General features: G+C 43.5%; 1 protein-coding gene across 3 annotated transcripts in view; it reads left to right on the top strand.

Moving 5' to 3' along the window:
- The window catches only part of PAWR (pro-apoptotic WT1 regulator), a 358133-nt gene that overhangs the window by 320190 nt on the left and 19017 nt on the right, over positions 1 to 18926 (top strand). For all 3 annotated transcript variants that reach the window (XM_085652993.1, XM_085652995.1, XM_085652994.1), the window contains exon 5: positions 10436 to 10583. In XM_085652993.1, the coding sequence (XP_085509119.1) occupies positions 10436 to 10583 (148 nt within the window). The remainder of the gene's footprint in view (positions 1 to 10435; positions 10584 to 18926) is intronic.

An 18926-nucleotide genomic window follows, 5' to 3' on the forward strand; every position in this document is an offset into this window, starting at 1 on the left:
TAGAATGAGAGGCAGGGAGTAATCAAGGTCTAGCACATACAGTCCCACATATATAATATCCAACAAAACATTGTGCTGTTCCTACAAAGAGTTAAGCTTAACACCAATCATGTTACCTAACAAATCAGGCAGGAAGGGATATTGAAAATATCCCAGCAGGAGCGTTTATCCACCCGTAGGGGTCCTGCTTCATCGTTGGGCTAGCTCCTCCATGGGCCGGCCCAGCAATGCCCAATGAGCCCCTAAAGAGGGGCTTTTTGCTGAAGATCTTGTTCGAGGCATGTGTGCTGTAGATACACATGCTTTTCATGCTTTGCTTACTCCTGCCTTCTAGTGTTGGAGCTGGATGTCTGCAAGTTGTTTTTCTCCGAAGAAATCTTTCCTAGTCTCGAGGTAAGGTGACTCCTCCTTTTGGGGATAGTGCGCATGGCCATAGACTCCATTGTGATTGTTTTCATTCCGCCTTCTGGTTCAGACGTGTATTGCTGCGCTCTGGTTCAAAACAGTCCTTCATGTTCCCCTCATGCGCAATGCACTGTACCCTCAATAGTATTGTTATCATACACGTTTCCCTCTCTCCGCACATCCATTTGATCCGGAAAGTCTCCTCTTCAATCGAAAGCATCGTGGACAGCCTTCGGGCCCAGCTACGTTGGTCTAGCCTTCTGCCAATGGAACAGACTCCATTTCAATTATGTCCTCTGTGACACTCCTGGTACCTCGCACCGATCTCCACCAAGTTTGCATCTTGAGCCTCTCCCCGGAACACAAGGAAGAAGATTGCGAGGCCTGTCAGTCACTCTGATCGAAAACACTCTGAGTTTGTCTGGCACTACGAAGAGAAATGCAACGACATACTCCGGATATCTTCGGAGAAGAATCCGAACATGAAGCCAAAGCTGCGGAAGAAGAGAAGGCTTTCTCGATCGCAGAATCGGATTCTGACCTAGAGATTGAATTGGAGTCCGAGGATATTCCAGCTGGACAGGTGGTCGTGAGTACTAAAACCCCCGTACCCCATAAACTACCTTCCACTAAACATAAGGTTTCAGCACCACCTCTGCCTTCAGGGCTGAGACAATGTTTTCAACGCCCCACCCTAGGGCCCGGCACCAAAACAAACTGTCAAGCATTACGGCTTGAGATCAAGTCGAGACAGATCATCTTCGGATCTGAAACATTCTGCTCCGAAGGACAAGTCTCCTTCGGAGCCGAAATCGTGTGCTTCGAAGGGCAAGTCCGGTATGGCACCGAAACCTTTGGCGCCAAAATCAAAAGAATATCTTCCAGATCCCCCGGAGCGATCTTAAATTTTATGAAGGACAGATTAGACCTGAAACAGAAAAAGCTAGACATTAATCCAGATACTGGACACATTTTAGCTAAAACTCCTTCCAAAAGGAAAGTCATTTCAGAGGACACTGGATATGATTACTCTTAAGAAGAAAAAGGACATTGGTACAGGTCCTATCCATTCTAGTTTGCCATCCCATACACCTCTACCATCTTCACCATTACCACAACCTCCAGGCTCAGATCCTCTACATATCACACCACAGGAATCTCCTCACACACAGCCTGATTTAGGAGATGATGATGATGACAATGTTCCTTTGCCAACAGATCAATGGGATGATTCTAATATTGATCCACCCATGGATAATGATCCAGATCAATACCCTGCACAACCATCACCTCCAGATGATAATGTCTCTTATCTAGAGCTAATTTCCAGGGCAGCAGCTTATCATGGTGTTACACTGCACAAAGAGGCTTTCGATGAAGACTTTTTATTTGAAACACTAGGGTCTTCACATAGAACTAGTCAGACTCTCCCTATGTTAAAAGGCATGATGAGACATGCAGATGAGATTTTTAAGGACCCTGATCCTGCCCGTATTTTAACACCCAGGGTCGATAAGAAATACAAACCATCTGATACTGCTTTTATTAAAGGACAGCTCCCTTTAGACTCTCTGGTAGTTTCCAGTGCTCGTAAGAGAGCAAAATCACAGACCTCTGGTGATGCACCTCCCCCAGATAGAATCTAAATTAATTGATTCATCTGGTAAGAGTGCCTGCTCAAGCCGCTAACCACCGGCGCATTGCCAACACGCAGGGCCTACTAGCTAGGTATGACAAGGCACACTGGGACGAGATGGAAGGTTTACTTCAATACCTCCCAGAAGAGCACAAGAAAAAGCCACAAGCTCTAGTCTGAGAAGGAAAACGTATATCAAATTCTTCTGTTAGATGTGCTCTAGATGCTGCTGACACTGCAGCGAGAGAAGATAATACCAGCATTCTCTTATGTCGATATGCCTGGCTTAGGATTTCAGGCTTTAAACCGGAAGTCCAGCAGTCTATTTTAAATACCCCCTTTGACAAGCAACATCTTTTCGGACCTCAAGTGGATGAGACTTTAGAAAAGATGAAAAAAGAGTAAGACATGGCGATATCCATGGGAGTGCTTCAGTCTCCATCAAGCAGAGGCTTCTTTCGCCTTTCATTTTATAGGGGAGGGTCCAAAAATACATCCTCAGACCCTAAAGCTTCCTCTTATAAATCCAACATGCAACCCTCTTCCTCTAGAGGCTTCTATAGAGGAGGGTACAGAGAAAACAATTTTAAAGGTAGGGGTAAGATCATGCCAACGCGTAACTCCCATTCCCCCAATAAACAGTGACTTGCCTACACTTCTCCCCGATTATTTAACACCTGTCGATGAACACTTCAACAATTTCTCCAAACTTGGCTATCCATAACATCGGACAAATGGGTACTAGACATTATCCAACATGGTTATTGCCTGGAGCTCACCAGCAATCCTCCCAATATTCCACCTCGCACTCACAAACTCTCGTCAGAGCACCTGCAACTCCTCCAACAAGAGGTACAAGCTCTTTTAACAAAAGGAGCCATAGAACAAGTCCTTTACAGTACCAAGGTTCAGGGGTGCACTCTGTATTTTCTGATTCCCAAAAAGGACGTCTCCTTAAGACAGATTTTGGATCTAAGGATGTTAAATCTGTACATACTGTCAGAACACTTCCACATGGTCATGCTTCAACAAGTGTTTCCACTGCTACAGTAAGGCGATTTTATGTCCACACTGGTCTTATAAAATGCATACTTTCACATTCCGGTTTACCCAGAACATCGAAAATATCTCACATTTGATATAGCAGGAAAACACTATCAGTTCAAGGTACTCGCGTTCGGAGTAACCGCTGGTCCCAGAGTGTCCACAAAATGTCTAGCAGTAGTAGCAGCACATCTAAGAAGATAACAATGTTATGTCTTACCATACCTAAATGACTTGCTCATCAAAGCCAGCACACACCCAAAAAATGTCAACGCACTCAGACTACATTAGACCTATTCCATCAATTGGATTTCACAATCAATGCACAGAAGTCTCCTCTTCAGCCTTCACAAATGCAGTCCTATCTGGGAGCAACTCTAAACACCTGTACAGCTCTAGCCTCTCCCAATGCAGCCAGAATTCGAAATACTCAAACTCTGCTACTACAGTTTCAGACCAATCAATACTGAGCTGTCAGGACTTTCATGCAACTGTTAGGAATGATTGCATCATCCATTGCAATAGGGCGTCATGCAAGGTTACACATGCGTCCCCTACAAGAGTGCTTAACACCTCAGTGGAATCAGTCTCAGGGTCAATTAACAGATCTAGTGTTGGTAGACAGCCCCACCCATCTCTCTCTGCAGTGGTGGAACACACAAAACTTATCAAAAGGGCAGCCCTTCATCGGCCCTGTTCCACAGATCGTGCTAACAGCAGACTCGTCTCTCACAGATTGGGGTGCCCATCTTCACAATTTGACAATTCAAGGTCTATGGGACAAGTACAAAACTCTTCACATCAACTATCTAGAGCTTATAGCTGTGTATCTAGCACTGAAAGTTTTTCAGTCTCACCTAATAGAGAAAGTTCTCCTAGTCCTCACAGACAATATGATAGCTATGACTATGTACAAAAACAGGGAGGGAACATATTCTCTGCAACTGTTGCACCTCTCTCGGACCATTTGGCGTTGGGCAATACATCACAGATTTCATCTTCTGGCAGAGCACCTCCCAGGAGTGACTCATCAGATTGCCGACCTCCTCAGCAGAAGGCAGCAACAAATACACAAGTGGGAACTTCATCCCCAAGTTCTTCTGCCATACTTTCAAGAATGGGGATTCCCACAAATAGATCTGTTCATCACAGGGGACTACTCAAAATGCCCAAACATTGCCTATAGGTTCCCACACCCTCTATCCAAAGGCAATGTCCTATGGATGAGTTGGTCAGGGATATTTGCCTACTCTTTTCTGCTTCTCCCTCACATTGATTCTAGTGGCTCCCACTTGGGCCCATCAACTGTGGTTCACAACACTCTTAGAACAATCATTAGTTCTACATCAAAAGCTGCATCTCAGTTCCAAACTTCTCACTCAGAGCCATGGAGAAGTCAGACACCCAATCCCCAAGCAGCTCAATCTAGCGATTTGGCTCCTGAAGTCATAGTTTGGCTATCTCATCTTGCTACCAGAGTTTAGAACTATTCTTAAGGAAGCAAGAAAGCCTACTACCAGAGCATGTTATGCAGCAAAGTTGAAAATATATGTTATATATTGTACCAACAACCATATTGATCCACTTGATGCCCTATTCAAAATATAATTTGTTACCTTCTGCATTTACAGTGTCATGGTCTAGCCTACACTTCCATTCGATTGCACTGCTGCATATTTGCAAAACAGGCAGCATCTTTCTTTGTTCAAAGTTCCAGTAATGAAAGCCTTTATGGAAAGCCTTAAAAGAGTAATACCACCCAGTACTCTGGGTGGTATTACTCCTGCACCAGTTTGGAATCTGAACATTGTGCTTACATGGCTCATGGGTCCACCTTTTGGGCCATTACACAACTGTCCGCTACAGTTTCTTTCATGGAAAGTTGCCTTCCTCATTGCGATCACTTCATTGAGTATGGTTGGTTAATACAAGCATTAACCTTAGAAGAATCCTTTCAGCTTCATAAAGACAGAGTAGTTTTTCGCACCAACCCAAAATTCCTTCCCAAAATGGTTTCTGCTTTTCATATCAGCAAATCAGTTGAGTTACCTGTGTTCTTTATTAATCCTGATTTTGTAGCAGAAAGAGCTCTTCATACTTGGTGTAAGAAGAGGGTTATTGTATTATATTGAAAGAACAAAAGATTTTCGCAAAACAAAACAAAACAACTGTTTGTTGCATTTGCTACACCTCACAAAGGCAATCCGATCTCTAAATCTGGTATTGCAAGATGGATTGTCAAATGCATTCAAACCTGCTATGCTAAAGCTAAAAGAACTTTATGTATACCTCCTAGAGCTCATTCCACTCGTAAAATAGGAGCGTCTAAGGCCTTTTTATGTAACATCCCAATAGCTTACATTTGTAAGGCAGCAGCATGGTTCACACCACACACATTTTCCAAACACTATTCTGTGGATGTGTTAGTACGTCAACAAGCCAATGTAGGGCAAGCAGTGCTAAAGACACTTTTTTGAACTGCTGCAACATCTACTGGTTATCCATCGCTTTGGGAGAATACTGCTATATAGTCCATGCAAATCATGTGTATCTATAGCACACATGCCTCGAACAGATTATGCTACTTACCCAGTAAGCATCTGTCCTTGGCATGTAGAGCTGTAGACTCGTATGCGCCCTCCCACCTCCCCGGGCACCTATAGTTGTTGCACCTTTAATTATTTACATCACATATGCATGGATATCTCTGTACCACACTTACTCCATTCTCACCCTCTTGCGGGAAAACAATCTAACAATTGAGTCGATGCCCATGCGCACTATCACCGAAAGGAAGAGTCATCTTACCTCCTGATTAGGAAAGAAAAACAACTTGCAAACATCCGGACCCAACACTAGATGGCGGGAGTATGCAAATCATGCATGTGAATCTATATCTCTGCATGCCAAGAACAGATGCTTACTGGGTAAGTAGCATAATCCTTCTTGATTATGCTGTCTAAGAATACTCTCAGAAGCACAATGTTGACAAGATGTGGTCAACTCAAAAGTACTAAAATTAACCAGTGTATCCCTTCAAATACTTTATTGAAAAGATCCCTGTTAAAGGTTCAAAATAAATGAAGTGAGGATATGATGGGAGATGATGTCCTCCTATATTCCCCTAAAAGGTTGACATTCTTCTTGTCTTATGTATCTTAGCAGATCAATGGCAATTCTTCAGGAACAAATCGCCTAATCTACAGTTAGAGGGATCCTGTTCCATATAGTGTCCCCACTTATTAACTCACCTTCATTAGTCAACAAAGATGCATAAAATTATACCTCTTGTATATAGTAGGTCCTCCTAAACCTGACCCTATCCTTACTCAGATCGGGTCACTTGGGACTCGTGGGTTCTGGCCACCCGTAGCTATTTGTCTACTGCACATGGCTGATCTCCGTGATCTACCCAGTCTACACAATCCCAGAGGTCCTTGCTGAGGGCTCTTGCTCCGATATTTTCAATATCCCTCCTGGACTGAGATTTGTTAGGTAACACGATTGGTGTTAACCTTAACTCTTTGTGGGAACAGCACATTGTTTTGTTGGACATTAGAGTATCCACTAGAAATATTGGTACCCAAAATAAGTAGCTTGTTCTTTTGAATTTTTTTAAAGCCTTACTCTGATTAAAAAGATGAAATGTTACTAGAAGCGCATCGCTGGCTTCTGTTTTAATTTGGTCAGGTTTCCACTAAAATCAGGAAATGTTTCCTTTTTCCTTCACATATCCTACATGGTGTCCGACAATGCATACATTGTATTATGAGACTCCGTTATGGAGCACGGAGGTTACCAAATGGTATCCTGGCGATAGAAGTTGAGAATTACATGGAGGGCCAGAGCTAGAGGACAGAAGCAGAATTAATGAGTAAAGAGCCAAGTTTTCAAGGCTTTCCGGAATGAGAGCAATTCATCAATATGGTGTAGTTACAAATGAAGAGCATTCCAAGTTTACTGCCTCCTGTCCATGTACGCCTGATGCTGGAGACAGCTACTAGCCCGGACATCAGAGGACCAGAGGTAACAGGATGGGAAATAGTGATAACATGTGTTCTGTAACGACTCAGGGGCCCTAGCATGAAAAGGATGAAAGGTGATGCAGAGAGATTTAAATAGAACCCTTTTGGCTACCGGAAGCCAGGGTAGGTTGTTGACGGTAGCTGAAGAGTAAGCTTGACCTGACAGGTGCAGCACAAGCCTAACAGCTGCATTTTCAGGCATTTTCAAGCAATGAGAAATATTGCCTGGAGCAGCAAGAAACATAGAATTGCAGTAGTCCAAACTACTTAGGACTGTGGCCTGGCTACCATTCTAGCACGAAGGAGGAGGAAAAGTTAGGATACTGCTGAACGTTTTGCGAAAGAAACAGGCAGAAAAAAATGTGCATTCTTTGCTTGCAAGAGTAAGCTTTTGGTCGAAGCCCAAGTTCTGCAAGAAGGAAACGGGAGCAGGTGTTTTTTCCCAGGCCACGGGCGTATGATTGAAGCTGTACGTGCATGGGTGCATGAGTTTTTTTTTTCTGTGATCAGTTCGAGACAGTTCTGACCAATCCATTTGATCACCAAGGATAGTCAGTTGTTGAAATTCTCCACATCCTGATTTTCTGGAGACCAGTCTCTGTGCGTATCATTAGTAAGTCATGAAATTCAAGCCAAAAGAATGTATCAAATCTGCCAAATGCTGGATGTATACATTAAAATGCGTAGGACTTTAAGAAGATCTTTGAGGGACCCCAGTGGATATTGATTTCATGTCTGATTAAAAAGGGGGAAAATACACTGCATGAGATCGATTACTGGGGTATTCTTTAATCCACACCAGAGCTGCACTCTGCACACCAGTCTCCAACAGGTAGTCAATTGTGTGTGAGACATGGAGAAGATTTCATCTGGTCTGCCAGTAAACTGAGATCTTCCAGAACTGAGACTAAGGCAGTCTCCGTACTGTGGGAGAGGCAAACGACTGATTGACTGATGTTAAACAAAGCATTCTGTTCCAGAAGATTAGAAACTTCGATGTTCACGTATTTTTCTATCAATTTACAAATAGAGTGTAGTAAAGAGATGGGCATAAAACTCCCTAGGAAGGTGGGATCAGCTGAGTGTTTCTTCAATAGAGGGATGACTCGTACTTGTTTCTCGCTGGATGGAACAAAAGCAGAGACCAGTGAGTGATTGCTGACAGGAAGAAGCATTTCATCTGAGAGAGGAGCGCCCATCATTGAGACTGACTGTGAGTGAGTATGTGTTGAGGGGAGTACCAGATGTGATCGACTGCCATAGTTTTCTTAAATCAGTGTATCGCATCAGAGAATTTTCAGAGAGAACCTACTTTCCTGTGAAGCCCATGTGCAATGGAGTGGGAAGAGGCAAAATTATCAATAAAAACAAGTTGCTGCAGCTATCAGTTTTATTAATGGAGAAAGTTGGAGGGAGTCAGAAATCGAATGGAAGGGGGAACTCTCATCCAAATGCAGCCTAGGGAGGAGAGAGTATTGACTTTTTTAGAGAGTTCTGTTGTGGAATTTGTAGTCCCTAAAATTGTGATGGGATAAATATTTGTTCCAGAATTATGGACGAGCAGCTTGTATTTGAGAAGGTTTTTTTTTTTTGCACTAGCTTATTTCCATTGAATATCCTGCTCTCCAGAATCACTCAAGTTTTAAACATTAAAGTTTGGCTTCTTTGAGAGAGCCCATATACCAAGGCACATGTAGATGGGATTGTCGAGTGATACACCGAAGCAGGACGTTTACTGTCAAGGGCCCTGTTCACCCATTATTTAAAATAGTAAATTTTTTCCTTGAGCGTGGAGTTGAGTGGGCATTTTAGAGTGTCCCTGACCAGCGTGACTGAGAAAGTCTCTGAAGTGAGTTTTGGCACAAGAGCAGTAACGCTCCTTGTGGCAAGGAGGCCATTTGGATTTGTCTGCTTGGAAATGAAAATGGTACAAAAGCATGGTCAGTCCATGCTAACAGGCAAGGAGGTCTGCAACAATAAGGTGGACTAAAAGTCAAGGCAGTGGCCTGCCACATAGGTAGCACATAGCAAAATGAATGCCCTACATAAGTAGGGCCTTGATTCTGCTGAAGCAGTGAGGCCAGTTTAGCCCTCAGTTAGGTAGGCGGCAGAGGGTTTTTTGGGGAGTCCGCCTAGATATTAAAATCCCATAGTGTGAAGGAGTTAGACTGACTGACAGGGCCACAGGAGGTGAGGAATTCTCTAAAAGCTTTTGCAAAGTTGGACCTGGAAGAAGAGGTGGGACTGTAGCATAGTACCCCAATAATGACTTGTGTGTCCGAAAAAGTGACAGAGAATGCTAATTTTTCAGCATCAGACAAATGATTCAACACATTGGCAGCATCTCTCGTATTATAGTGGCCAAACTGCCCCCAGTAGGCTGAGGTCCGTAACGGTACAGTCTCAACGTCCAGGCGACACTCTACAGTAAACTTAGGAATGGAAGTAGTATCCTTCCAGGTTTCCATAATAAACAAAAGATCTAGACTGGAATCAGCTAAAAGGCCCTGAATCTCAATATTTACTTGACAAGGGATCTAGTGTTAACCAGGTCAGATTTAATGGAGAGAGGCCAAGTGTGTGCCCACAGGAGAGCTTGTCTATTTTAACATGTGATTTTTCAAACTCTGAATCTAGAGTGCAAAAGCGAGTGGGTGTCATAGTCCTATCGAGATCTGGTACAGTAGAGGCACTCCCAACAAATGTGACATTTAATGCCAGAAGATTTTCTCATGAATATTGTATAGAAGTGCAATTTACCTTGGTCTTCCATTGAGAATATGCAGGAAAACTGCCATCATGGCAGGCGCGATGCGTAGGCAGGCTTGCCATACCTCATATTTGACATGCCCCACAGCATCAAGTTACCGCATGCTCTCAATAGAATGGGTGTGTCCTAAGAGAGTTGCCTGGAAATACAGAACACGTGGTACAGCGCAGAAAAAGCGAGAGGTAAGAAACTGAAAACAAATGGAGCCCAGCAACTCCTGGTATCTGCATCTAGCTCCCTAGTCGCCACACCTACTAGTAGACAAAACTAAGAATGCAAGTTAAAATAAGCAGGAGAAAAACAGTTAAACTAAAATATAAATTAGATAAAACACACCAGCGGTACTGATGATAAGCACTCTGGTTGCAAGCCAGGCTAATGGGGCAGGGAGCCGATTAATGTAGGGGAATCTGTGTTGCAAGTAAGTAATGCCATAGTCTTTATAAATGTTATCTTATGTGAAAATGACAACATTTGATGCACTATATGCATTGAAACCACCAGTCATATTGTACTGTTTTACCAACATATGAATATATCTTATGGCTTCCACAGCACAAACAATGCTCCTGATGAGGACACCACAAGTCGGTCTTCTAGAGGGGAGAGGACAGGATATAGTCGCGTTAATAGGGATACCACCTCTTCTGGGAACCCAGCACAGAACAGTATTATGGAGAAGAAAATTGAGGATCTTGAAAGGGTATGTTCACCATATTGTATTTTTTTTCTTTTTCAATTATGTGAACGTGTATGTATGTTTTGAAAACCTAGTTGTACACAGATATGGTGGCAAAACCAAATCATGCTCAAATTTCAAAAACCTATCCTACGGAACTGAGGAAAATCAAGAAAAAACAACATTCACGTGTAACACTACACAGAATGGCTATTCTTTCCTTGCATATACTTCCTTTTCATAGACTGGCACCTTTTGCCCCCCTACAAGCAGGAGGTTGGCATGATGGATGGCAGGCCCTCAAGTGTGCTTCTCTAAAGAAGCTGGCTGACTAAAGATATGGGCACAGCATACTAAATAAATTAGACTGAGTAGTCAGGCAGGAGCTGGATATACTTTTGAAGCAGAGAGCATTCTTAAGAATAATAGGCCTCACCTATGAGACGTAGTTGCGTTGTCAATGTTTTTTAGCCATGTTGTACAGCAATGTGGCTGCTGTGCAGCATTGCTGAAAGTAAAAAACAAATATATATATATTTAATTTTGTTTTGCTAATAATTTTGGTGCTGTTTGACGAATCTTCACAGAAATTTCAAAAAATGTCCCCTTTTTGGTTTAGATGTTGCGTTAAACGTTTCAGGGTGATCCATCAAGAGGGGGCCGAGAATAATGGGGGAGCCCAAAACGCGTTTTCCCCAAGTTATGTCTGTTCAGTAGTTTCAGAGATAATTATGTTTAAAAAATATAGATATCTGAGGACTCAAGTCCTTGCAGTGGGCTCACGGATCCTACTGAAATTTGATCGGCTGCCAACACTTCAACCAGGAAGTGTTGTCACCCATCTTATACTCGGCTTGAAGCAGGGTCCCACAAAAACAGTAAAAAATAAACAATAGGGGGCATGGTAGGAAGACTCTGATTCCCCAGATATGGTGGGACAGGGATCCCGCCTGGGGGTAAAAGTGTATATATATATTTTTTTTTTATGTTGTTGCAAATTCAGATCCACTGCAAAATAAATTTTAAAAAACATGTGCGGGCTCCCACGTGACTTTTATAAGAAGGCCACAGGTGGCCAAATCTCAGGGGCATGTTTTTTATTGATGCAGGGGTGCCCATGTGGCACCCCCCGCCACCTCCTCGTGGCAAAGAATAGTAAAGTGATGCAAGGGGCCACAATCCCCCCTGCCTCCCCCCCGACCAGCGACTGCCATCTCCCCCGTGCTATTTATTAAATAAGTGTGGGGGAGGCCTGTATAGCCTCCCCCGCATCCCTGGGGACCGCCACCTCCCCAGTGCTAATGCAATGGGGGGGCCTAGCTTTATTTTTCTATATTGTACAGTGAAAGTGGCTTGTTCTCCTACATCGCACCCAAAACATGGACCTACCTTCCTCAACAGATCAGGGCCTCCTCCTCACTTCTTGAGTTCCGCAAGAGGATGAAGACCTGGCTCTTTGAATAATTCAGCAGGGACCACACACCTGCTGAAGCACCTGGACACCCTCACGGTTGATTAGTGGCTCTACAAATCTACATAAGATAACAAGCAAAAGGCGCTACAGACTCTGAATAAAAGCAAGAGCTCCATTTATATCCACATTGATCTTAACGTCAGATTAGAGCATAGTGCTTGAGGATTACAATGTCTCCATGGCCCCAGATGCAGTGTAACCACCAGTATGACTTCTAAAGTTCCAAGTGCTTTCAGCACCCCAAGGATGCAGGGCACTGGAAGGCCTCGGAATTTCTAGTTCTTAAGCCTGCCAAAAATGTTCTTAGCTTCTCATTTAGTACAGCTGAGACTCTGAAGTCCTAGGGCCAAGTAGATCAGTACAACAGTAGTCGAAGCGAGTGGATTCAACTTCAGAGGCTACAACTGGAAATTGTGGCTAGTTCTTAATATCTAGTGGCAGCAGCTCCTGTGTGTTATTTAATGGGCATAGAGAAAAGTCTCAGCGGTGACACCCAGTTTTCTTGGCTTCCTTTCATATCTTTTTGAACAAAGAAAGGTGCCTGCAGGCAGTGTTGAATGCCAGGAAGTGGGATATCGAAGAAAGGTACTGCTCACAAAGATGGTAGCTATTGAGTCGCCAAAGGAAAGCACATCTCGGATAGGCTGCTGGAGTCTGTATCCATGTTACCAAACACCACTCCACTTAAAATTTACAAAGGGCCAACTACAGGCTCCTAGGTTTCTCCAAAGGAAACAAATTAGGAGAGGGGGGTAGATTAAACAGGAAAATCCCATCAATGTGGCCATCTTGAAAATGGAAAAGTTGATACCCGTCTTAAGATCAGACAATTGAAATTGTAAACCCTTAGGCAGCAGTTGTCGGTCTTTTCACTTCTATGGAGCCCCATTGAACCACAACTGGAAGCAGGGAACCCCAGCCTAAGCAATTGCTAAAGTCTGAACCTCAAAACAATACATAAACCGAGAAACATGCATACATCTAGTAAATAAATTCGGAAATATGTTCACAAATAAAAAATATTGCAGAAATTTAAATTTTATATTGTAATAGGAAAGGTCAAACCTTTCAAATTTTTGTTTTATTGTTAAAACGATGAAGTTATGTGCTAGACTCTAGCATATCACTTTCTGTTTTTGCTCTTAAAGCATGCCTCTTTTTTTGTTGTTTGCACATTACTAGTGCTTCAATGGAGGTACTAATTTTCCATACTAGATTAAGTTTTCTGTACTTGCGCTACTCCCATGAAACAAGCTATGGATGCCAACCTAATTTTTAGCATACAATTTGAAATGCTTTCACGTTTATAGAGCAATTAAAATTTTCATTTTTACAGATTGCTTTTTATTTACATATACTTCAATAGTGTTCAAATATTATTTAATTGCTAAACAGTTGCGGACCCCTTGGGTATGTGTAATGAACCCCTAGAGTTATGCGAATCCTAGGTCAGGAGCTACTACCCTAAGGTAGGACAAAGAAGGTAGGGCCCAAGAAATTCTGAAGCATGGCCTGGCGGGTGCAAAAAAGTTACGCCTCGAAGAAAGAAAGAAATGCAGACGGTGCTGTTTATAATCTCACTAAGCCTCATGTATTTGAACCTCTGAACCAAAGTAGTCGTTTTTTCCTTTGAACAAGTTTGCAGTAGCGCTGCAAAACTACATAATGAGTTATGAACTCCACCACTGAAACTGTTACCAGTCAGTCCATGCAATAACATCTCAGCTCAACCTTGGGGTTAAGACTTTCAGTCCTATCAATAATTTAGTTTTCAAAATATTTATTTTATATTGATAGCTCGAAATACTTTTTGTCACCAGGCCTGGATACTACAATTCGTTGCCCGATTCATGACTGGGGAAACGTCACTATCACCATAGACTCTAAAGTTCTAAATCAAGAATGTTTGGAGCACCCCATCAATAAATGTATTCCTTGTTGCATGTGGCCCAAGGTTTGACAGGACCGATGATATTAAGACACTGAAGAATCTCAATCCAGAAGCTGCATCATATTCCACTGCAGGAAAAGTAACATAGTATGAATTCTGTGGAATGGGAAGGCTGTCCACCAGAAAATGTAAGCTGATAATTCACCAACATTTATCCTAGACATACACAACCCTTTAATGCAAAGGTAATCAGAGAATTAGTCAGGACCTGTTCATCTGGCTATTCCCAGCATTCCTTTACCAGAGCGATAGGTCATGTGGCATTCTCCTTTGTTTTTAGCCGTATTTGCTCCACACCCTGCTTTCGGGTTATTTTTCTCCCTTTTTTATATTTCCAAACTCCTGCTCATTATTTTTTCTGTTTTTGGTTTTTCAGAACGTTAAGCAGCTGCAAAGTTATACTGGGTGAATTGCTTCTTTTTTCCCCTCATTCCTGCACATTAGATAGCCCGCTGGCCATGGTGGAAAAAGAAATGTAAAATGCCAAAATGGCCACTGATGCGTCACCACGCATACTCATGGACTATTTTGGAATTATTCTCGTTTTGCTACCGCTAAAGCAAACAATCATTGGCAAAGCCATGAACTTTGTCTTTTAAAGGCGAAACCTTTTGGCGTTGCCAAAGCCTGTTTTATTACACACTGCACGCCAGGGTCAATCTATCTAAAGTGTGATGAAGGGAAACTTAAAAGTCGACTCTGTCCATTAATTTCTTTAGAGGTAATGCACGCGTTAACATTCCTACTGTTCTACTCTTTTGGCTGCATATTACTTCAACAAATGTTGAGGTTGGTTGTCTGTGATGCACATCTCATATCGCTGACATCAGTTGAGAGCTTCCCAGATCAGAGTGCACCTATAAGGAGCATTTCATAAACAGAATTGTTCTTTTTGTCTAACCTTCAGAGTATTCAGTTTTAACAGATTATTTCTTTGAGAAACCCCAAATATGGTCTTATTTGACTTTTACACATCAGACAAAAATACATTTTTCCACTGACTTTGCATACTTATGAATAAATATCAATATTGCCTCATGGATTCATTACAAAGCAGCAGAGATTGTCACATTGAACACATATAACCAGCATTTGCAATGCAATATTTTTAGCAATAGCGAGGGTTTAAGCTATTGGGATTGTAAATGACAATGCCTTTTATTTATGTTTTCAAAACCAATACGTAAATAAAAGGCATTGTCATTTGCAATGCCAATAGCTCAAATTATTGCAAATGTAAGACCTGTTGCATCGTAAAATGCTTGTTTTCATTGGCTAGGGGTAGTCGAAGGGTGACTGGGGCAAATGGAGAGAGTTAAGTTTAAAAGGTAAATGGAGAGTGTCGGTTTAAATGAAAAGGGCTGTAGGAATCCTCCCGGGTAAATTGAAAACAAATACTTACTCTGCATTTTAAATAACAAGCATTTGTAACACACAGACAACGGGAGAGAGGACATGAGAGAGCAAGCAATGGGCAGACTGAGAAGACTTATTGCCTGATGAGGGAGATAAGCTATGGGCAGGGTGTGGATGTTGTGAGGTCTGGCATGGAGGGGTCCCAGAGGTCTCCGGATGCGAGGCTCTGTATAATTTAAGTGACTGTGCTTGTCCTGTGCCGGCTGGTGCTCAGGGAAACAAGAGAGGAAGGGGGTTAAGGGTGGTTGCGTGGTGGGAGGGTGACTGGGGGAAATGGAGATAACCCCCTCCTAAACAAATCTGATGCATTTGGAGCAACAAAGTGGCATAACATGCTAAGCTGGGGACCTTGGAACTGGGGAACGTCGTTGGAGTCTCCCCCCAAGCTCTCTGTGCCTTCCAAAAATCAAATGCAGACACGTCGAGCATTAAAAGTTTAGTAAAACTCCCATTTACTTTTATCTCACTCTCTAGAAGGCAACGAAGTTCTCGTCAACATTCACATTGTGGAGTAATTCCAGAGGGACACAGTGAGGCTGCAGCTACATTTCTTTGTACACTGGTGCAAAAGAGAAGTGTAGAATGCAGCGTGCAAAATGCTACTGATTGCTTTGTGTAACTGAATTTAAACGCCTCTTAAAGGGCTGCAAAATTATGCAGACATGATTTGGGACTCTGTGAATATGTCTGCACAATGTTTTGGTCATGATGGTAGATGGTTCAAGCAAGATTCATATGGTGCTACTTTATAAAAATAAATTCCAAAGATCAGTTATTGTGTGGGCAACTGAGGTACTCACCTGACGCCCGGACGCTCCGCTGCGCATTTCTGCATCTCCAGGGGGTCGGAGACGCTGCGGTCTCCCTCGCACTTGCTGGACGCTTCGAAGGAGGACTAAAGCCCCCAGAGTCCCTAGCGGCACCTCCTGCTTCCGCTTTCCTGCGCGCCCGGAGGCGCTTAAAGCTGAGAGGCTCCCTCGGTGGAGCGGGGGCATTGTGTGGGCAACTGAGGTACTCACCTGACGCCCGGACGCTCCGCTGCGCATTTCTGCATCTCCAGGGGGTCGGAGACGCTGCGGTCTCCCTCGCACTTGCTGGACGCTTCGAAGGAGGACTACAGCCCCCAGAGTCCCTAGCGGCACCTCCTGCTTCCGCTTTCCTGCGCACCCGGAGGCGCTTAAAGCTGAGAGGCTCCCTCGGTGAAGCGGGGGCATTGTGTGGGCAACTGAGGTACTCACCTGACGCCCGGACGCTCCGCTGCGCATTTCTGCATCTCCAGGGGGTCGGAGACGCTGCGGTCTCCCTCGCACTTGCTGGACGCTTCGAAGGAGGACTACAGCCCCCAGAGTCCCTAGCGGCACCTCCTGCTTCCGCTTTCCTGCGCGCCCGGAGGCGCTTAAAGCTGAGAGGCTCCCTCCGCGTCGCGGGACGCGCGCGGGCGGCGTCGGGCTAAGCCCGGGCAAAGGGCGGGCCCTCTGTTGCCCTCAGAGGACCGATTGAGGCCGGGACGGGCCACCTCACTAACGTGTAAGACTTTATAAGACTTTATAAGTAATCACACGGTGGGGGCAATCTGCCCTTCCCATGGTATATCGTTTGTGTTGTATTGGTTTTAACCTGTTCATTTTTGGCTATTAGGTATCATCATATGTGTTGGTGCTGCCACATTGTGCGATAGTTTAATTCAAGTTTTACGTTTTCCCAGGGGTTTGCCTAATATGGCCAAAGCTTTAGCAAGCAGTAAATCCTTGACCACGTCAACATTAGATAACTACTTAGTCAAAGTAGTCACTAAAATTAATAGCGATAGGCGTAAATCCTTAGGGCAGGGTTCAAACTCACCGACTACTAGCCCTCTCCTAAATAACACAGTCACCATATCCTCTCCCCCATCTCATGCTATGAACTGTTTAAATGAGAATATTGATTTGGTAACCTTGGGTGATCATCTCCCTATTGAACAAGAAGCACCTGAAGTTAATAGGGATTTAGTAACTGACGTCAATGAGGCCTTAGACTCTCCGGACCTGTCTACCCAGAGAGTGCTAAGATCTCGTAAACGCACTCAATTGAAACAGGGTTGCGCACGAAGTACTCACAAAAAGACGGGTCCTGCTTCATCAAATCGGGTTACCAAGGACTTAGCCATTCCTAATAACCCTATGGCCAAGATAGATTCTCATCAATTTGATTCCTTGGTAGGTCTTTTAGAGTCCAAAATCTTGAAAATTGTTGAACCCTTAGTAACCAAGATTGACGAACTATCTGCTGAGATCGAAGGCTTACGTAATCTTTTGGCACGTAACAATAATTCCTCTGGGAATATGTGCAGAGTAGCTGAGGGTCTATCTGTATCTGCCGATACCTCTAAGTCCCCAAAGGTTACTTCAAACTGTGCAGATCCACTGGTTGTTGAACCCACGACAAATGTGAACAACATTTTACCTCCCGAAAGTTGTTCAAGTAGCAACAATGCAACGGCAAGCACACATTCAGGAGGAGCAAAACCTGATTTACCCCCTGATTGCGCCCCATTTGTTGTAGTGTTAACAAACGTACCCCCCTTGAAGGATGTTGCCCAGAAAATTAACCCAGAAACCCACGAATCCCTTAAAAATAAATCAGTCTCGTGGTTAAATAAGCATTATGGTTTTCCAGTACATTTAGCCCACCTGATATTAACAACGAGAAGAGTTTCTTGGGTTGGGCGCTCTCGTAAGACCATAAAGGGGGATTGTGTTGTAATAAATTTTAGAAATCCCTTCATAGTGAATAACATCTTATCAAAAGCTACTTTGCTCCCTCACATTGATGAGGGTATTACCCTTCGCTCACTGGGTTATTTCTACAAACAACAGACCAATTTACCCCATAGCGCTCCGTTGGAGGGCAGAGTACGTTATCCTGAAGGTCAGTTTCCTCAAGGTCTTGTTACTTCCAATCGTTTTCAGGCTTTGAGTAACTTAGATTCTAATGACTGACTGCACCATGTTGGGGCTACTTCTAGACTTACTAGGGAAAGTTTATCCTCTATAGGGGAAGAGGACATGGTTTCTAGTGGAATTGTGCCAGGTACAAGTATAGAGGGCACCCAAAATGCTATGATTGCGATGGGGAATGTCATTGATGAAAGAGTGGATGATATTGTCGTTGCCCCTCGGATGCCCTCAGGTACAAGTGTCCTCAGTTGGAATATAGCTGGCCTAAACAGCAAAGCTCATGATCCCACATGGAGGGACTGTTCATCAGGCCACGAAATTATTGGTTTACAAGAAACTTGGGACACTGAAAATACCTTTTTGCTGGATGGGTTTTCTGCTTTTTGGTCACCTGCGGTGGCCTCTTGTAGGGGGAGGGCTAAAGGCGGACTTCTAACTCTCATCTCATTGACTATTGAGGGTAAATACAGTAAAGTGGAGACAGGCTCGCCTTATTGTCTAGCAGTAGAAATTCAATCCAACTCTAATGGGATTTGGCTCATCGTAAATTTTTATAATTCATTTATCAAGAGCTCGCCAAATGAACA

Source organism: Triturus cristatus, chromosome 4_1 (assembly GCF_964204655.1).
Source record: "Triturus cristatus chromosome 4_1, aTriCri1.1, whole genome shotgun sequence".
NCBI classification, from domain to species: Eukaryota; Metazoa; Chordata; class Amphibia; order Caudata; family Salamandridae; genus Triturus; species Triturus cristatus.